Source organism: Atta colombica, unplaced genomic scaffold, assembly GCF_001594045.1.
Source record: "Atta colombica isolate Treedump-2 unplaced genomic scaffold, Acol1.0 scaffold102, whole genome shotgun sequence".
NCBI lineage: Eukaryota > Metazoa > Arthropoda > Insecta > Hymenoptera > Formicidae > Atta > Atta colombica.
The window spans coordinates 1,683,902-1,689,616 of record NW_017259187.1 but is presented as its reverse complement, the minus strand read 5'-3'; the positions used below and the strand labels follow the sequence as shown (position 1 = coordinate 1,689,616).

General features: G+C 32.8%; 2 protein-coding genes across 2 annotated transcripts in view; one reads left to right on the top strand and one right to left on the bottom strand.

Annotated features, from left to right (window-relative positions):
• Positions 1 to 703: 703 nt before the first annotated feature.
• On the bottom strand, positions 704 to 4,550 carry LOC108687350 (vam6/Vps39-like protein). The gene is made up of 11 exons (XM_018193062.1): positions 4,380 to 4,550; positions 4,114 to 4,287; positions 3,787 to 4,042; positions 3,479 to 3,711; positions 3,161 to 3,405; positions 2,663 to 3,082; positions 2,256 to 2,573; positions 1,744 to 2,170; positions 1,557 to 1,667; positions 1,162 to 1,486; positions 704 to 924 (listed from the first exon to the last, which is right to left on the bottom strand). The coding sequence occupies exons 1-11, from the start codon at positions 4,447 to 4,449 to the stop codon at positions 861 to 863; spliced, it is 2,643 nt and encodes an 880-aa protein (XP_018048551.1). The 5' UTR covers positions 4,450 to 4,550; the 3' UTR covers positions 704 to 860.
• A 397-nt stretch (positions 4,551 to 4,947) lies between these two features.
• LOC108687511 (carbonyl reductase [NADPH] 1-like) overlaps positions 4,948 to 5,715 on the top strand; it is a 2,507-nt gene continuing 1,739 nt past the window's right edge. The window contains exon 1 of the mRNA XM_018193298.1: positions 4,948 to 5,102. Coding sequence (XP_018048787.1) covers positions 5,082 to 5,102 — 21 coding nt within the window. The 5' untranslated portion in view covers positions 4,948 to 5,081. The remainder of the gene's footprint in view (positions 5,103 to 5,715) is intronic.

Below are 5,715 nucleotides of genomic sequence, written 5' to 3'. Positions count from 1 at the left end.
ATATATTAAAAATAATAATAAATATATTAAAAATAATAATAATAAAATGAAAAATAAAATTGACATAAATAAGATTTTTAACTAAACAAATCAACCTTCGAAGACATGGTGTAGGATCATGCTTTGGACAATTGCGAGCATTCTCATCTGTACTGTACCTATCTCTCGGCCGTTTTACGCCGGCCGGCGTAGGAATACATGATCGCTTATGACATCATCAATCCGTATTCTGGACCGCGGTCACGCCCCATCCTCCACACTGTACTCCTTGGAGCTTTAACTCTTTTTTTTCTCTCTCGTGATTATGTAAATAGATGCTATGTGTTCGCCGTTATCGTTATAGTAAAAATTCTGCGGTCGCGAAGAAGCCACTAGTTTTTGCTTCGCAAACTTCGATTTCGAATGTCACGCGGGCGTGCATTGTGCAACCAATCGCGCCTCGGCATTAAAATACTCGCAGAGGAATTCAAAGCCGAGATGCGAATGGACTATGCTCTTAGTTCGTAATTTTTCAAATTTTATTTCACGTTCGACGACTTCGATTATTACTGCGAAGATTTCGATCGGTAAAATACATCTTACGTATTCTACATAATTAATATTTTTTTGTTTGCATTTCTCTTTTATGAAATGTACAAGTACAAAAAAAAAGAAAGAAGTTCGATTTAATAAATTTCCTATGAAAAATAGTTTTACTATTAATTTTTAATACGACTGCAGAGTAGATAATTTTTTAATTTTGCGTAACAATACATATATCGGAATTTCATGTATGCGAAATTCATATATATAAAATGCGTACATTCGATATATACAATCTTAAACTTATGTGACTTATGTATAATCTTGCAACTCCGCCTTTATCCCTTGCGGTCTTGACAAGAGTAATGCACTATATCACCATTGGGATATCTCGCAAAAGCGCTAAGGAAACAAAATTGATTAGTATTATAAATGATTTATATATTATTCAGATCCTTATTCTATAATTCTTTAACAGTATCATTGCGTATCAATGTGCATGTTTTATATATCGTAAAAAAACTATGCAGTAATAATGTAATGATACAGACGTTATCGTTAAAAATTACAGAATAGAGGCCTTAAATATACATGCGATAAATACTTTAAATACTTTAAATAATAGATACATATACAAACCTTTGGTTACCAAATCGTTTTTTACAAACTGGACATATATTAAATTCTGTCATGAGGACACTCTGTGATTCGTAATGCATTCGTTGCTCCTGCACTTGTAAATGTTCCGCGTAAAGCAGCCCTTTGAGAACCTGCGTTCTCCGCCTTGCGTTTAAGTTATTCTGTAAGCTAACTTCCAGGAAATGTTTTATTCTACCAATAGGAACGGAATCCGGTAGCACCTCCAGGACTTTCATAGGATTTATCTTCGAGGCGTGCTCCTCTAACAATCGAAGGGCCATTTCTAAATCTGGTTGTGTCGTTCTTTGAATTTCCGGATTACAACCTTAAACAATAAAAATAATGATATATACGTAACATTGTATCAAACAAATTTTGTTTATGTCAATACTTACCAGCCATCAAAATTCCTTCATTGTCGGGTTTCAATAATTGCTGAATTAGCAAAACGTATACTTCATCAGCATTATCCGTCTGCTTTGGTTTCTCCAATGTATGATCTTGATCTTAAAGTATATAATATGCAAATAATTATATATTACCTTTATATGATTAATACTGAATATTTTAAAATCCACTTACTTTGATACCTTATATATACATTTTGGCAATATTGTATTGCGCGTGGTATATCATTTAAAAGGCTAACGTATATCGATATGGCTTGTTGATGACGACCGAGTCGTCCAAGTATAATTGCACGTTCTTCGAACAAGCTGTCAAATGGAAAATGCACTAATATTGTTTCCGGTGTATAATGTGTCGATTTCTCTAAAAATTGTTGTAATTTTTGTCGAATATGTTGTGAAATTTCTTTCTCCGCTGGAGTTGCATTTGCATTCATAGAAGCTAAACACTTTTCTTTGTACTGATGTATCAAAACATTATGGAATAACGGATTGGTGTCTTCCCAAACATGTACTACATGTTCCAAGTATTGTATCACTAAATCTTTGTGAAAACGTAGAAGGTAATCCAATATCTTTGGTCTAGGTAAATGTTCAACTTCCTACAAACAAAATTGGCAACAAAAATGTATAAATAAGGAAAATATTAAATGTGAAAACAAAGAACAGAACAGAACAAAAAAATACCTGTATATCTTCCATAAATATTCTAAGGCCTTGTTCAGGATCCTCCGTTAAAACCCATCCAGCAAACTTTAGTATTAGATCCATGTGATCCTTGCCGAGATGTTGCAAATACTGTATAGTTCTCTCAGTGCCTTTCAGACTAGAATCGTTTTCCTTTGCATGTTTCTCCAGTAGCTCCAACGCTTTCTTGTGTTGTCCTTTGGTTTGATACAATATAATAAGCTCCGGATATTTCTGATGCATTAATAAAGTTTTCTCAGCTTCTGCCAAATGACAGTGATTCAGTCTAAGTAAAGGAGCTACCAAAGCGTCAGTGGTCTAAAACAAATTTCGTTCAATGTTTATTCCGTGTGAACAGTACGGAACTTCTTCCACATATAGATTTTATTATCCTTCTTCTCTTTTACCTGCAAATAACATTTTAAAAGGGTCGTATCTATAATCTTTAGAAGCTGCTCCGTAGCTACAGCGGTTAAATTTTTTTCTCCATTTACTCCATTTTTTTCCTTACTAAGTTCTTTGTCCTTCGCCATTAGCTTATGCCTGACTTCAGTTAAAAAAACTATCAATGCACGTAAGCCCTTTTCTAAATCATGATCTTGCAATTTTGGCAAACTGGGTGCTGGTTCATTGAGTTCATGAGTATTGGTCGAAGGTGTAACTAAATCTGGAAACAATCTTATCACCTCATATGGATCAGTTCCCAGTTTCAAGAATAAATCCATTGCCTCTTGGAACCGTTTATTGTAGAACAGATGATGTGCATACAATGTTTGTATTTTATACGTCTGTTTGACTTTCTCCTCATCTGTTATGTCTGATAAATTCTAAAATATGTGTCAATAATATTGCATATATAAAAAATGAATTATAATTTATATTAACATTAGATATAAGTAACATACAGTTAATTTTAATGCCAGCTGAAACTGATTTTGCTCCAGCAAAGTCCTAATTTGTAAAGTAACATCAATTGCATTGACACACCAAATTTGACTAATGGATGCCACAAAGACTCTCCCTTGCTTGCATCGATATATAAGTCTAGCTTTATTTAAATCCTTTATTGTCTGAATATGTAGACATCCTTCCAATGTATACACTTCTAATCTATCGTGCACAATACCAAGTAAGTAAGGATCATCCCATGCTAAAATGTTACAAAAAAATTTGATTAATTATAATTAAAGAGAGAAATAATAATGATAGTCTATTCTCTATACCTATTGCATTTGGCGCATCTGACCATTTTACTGGATTGTGTTGAACCAATTCTCCTTTTGTATCCATGATAAATGATTGAGAATCTTTGCCCAGGACAAAAGAACTATCTGATAGTTTCGTAATACTTGGTTCTGGAGATTTACCAGTGGGAAAGAGCTCCTTAGGTTTATCGTTTAGGTCGAAAATTGTATAGGACAATCCACGAAATCCTAATATTAATGTTTCGCCGCACCTCAATAATTAATACAAATTTATCAAAATAGAGGCATATGCTGTAGCATTTCAATAATTGTTCAGCATGTATTACCATGACAATTGACGAGGTATATCTGGCACTGTTAACTCAAAATTGTTAAATTCTTCAAATTTCTTTCCCTTCCAATAATACAGTTGTAATTTACGTTTGACAGCGACACATAAACGAACCACAGTGTTCTTTTCTCCTGTTAGGCTTTCGGTCGACTGAATCTCCAGAGTAAACAAAGTGGCGCCGCGAGTCTTTGGTAATTGACATATTTGTTGAAAGTTTGGTGAATTTAAATCATGAATGCATACAATGTTATCTAAAATTTTCCTCAATTAAACTAAGAGATAGAAATAAGAATTATCAATTAACTCATGATATCAAGTATACCTGTTAGAATGATCAATAAATTATATTCCGGCACAACATCTATCTGATTGATGCGTTTTTTGTTAAAATTTTTGCTGTGACGTAACAATTCTAATTTGTGGCTGTCATCAAACACTACTGGAACATTATACATAAGAAGATGACCTTCTCTGGTGCCTATTAGTAAGTTGTCATCTAAAACAATTAAAATTCAATAAATGCTCTGTGTATTCACAGGAATTCTTCTGATAATCGCACCACATGATCAACTAAGATTCATCTCTTACCATAAGCAGCCATAGACTCAATTTGCACAGTGATATTTAATATAGACGTTTCTTCGTAAGCATCGTGCATCGTTGCGGTTTTAAAAAAAAATATCACACTTTATTAAATTATTGAATTTTTCAAACTATTGACGATACTTAAGTTGGTCGACAACGCATCAGAGTGCATTCTATTGCATTCTCCCACATTCTAAACGATTTTTGACTGGCGTTTGACAACTATCGCACACAATCGCAGAATCGTAGCTGAGAACAGACCTTTAATAGTTTTGAGAATTCAACTTAACATCGCTCGTCCAATCAGCATCCCGCGGTCTTGCGTGACTTTTGAATGTCATATTCGTATACAATAGTTTCTATTTCTTATTTTCCTCTTTTTTTTATTATTCCGGCCTCCTCACAAAAGAGCTGCGTTTCGTAATTCACTGTAAATCTTTTTTGCAAGTTTTTTTTTATACCATAATGTTAATATTTACATCATATGTCAGTTCGCGTTGTTTGCACTTTTTACACTCGCATCTTCGCTTTCTCTCTTTTCAACGCCCAAATATATATCTATTTTATTTTAAGTTAAAAAATTTTTGAAGATTTCGAAAACGCAATAGACCTGACAGTTTGATAATTCAAAGATTGTATACGTAATAGACAGGTGATCATGTGGTGAGAGTTGTAGTTGTGTGAGAACAAAAAATTACGTAAAAAATGATGAAACGTGTTGCTATGGTATGTAACTGTACAAAAATTATAAAGTAATAGTAAAGAATCTTTGTATTTCTATTGTAGATTATCTTTTCCAGATTGACATATAGGTTTTTTCTTTTTATATATGTGATTTATTATATATACTTTAACAATTATTAAAGTATAGTATATTAAAGAAATATATTAAAGAACATAATTATATAACAAATCTGATTAAATGGAGAAAGAAAAAGATAAGATACACAAAAAGTTTAACTATTACAAACAGCAATTGTAATTTTTATTATTTGTAGTTGAATTGTCTATACTTTTTAATCTTTCTCTTTTTTCTTTCTTATATTTACATAATGCTGGGATTTACTTGCACATTTTGGCCGATTTTCAACCTTTTCTGATTTATTTCACCAACTCGCGCGTAACCTAAATGTCGATCGATGCACGGATTGGTGAAGAAAGAGGTAGAAATCAAGTTAGCTATCGGTCAAAATGTAAATGTAAATGAAATGCAAGTAAATCCTAGCATTGGTGTGTGTGTGTGTGTGTATGTGTGTGTGTGTGTGTGTGTGTGTGTGTGTGTGTGTGTGTGTGTGTGTGTATATATATATATATATCTTTAAACATAGTAAGTTAAAAC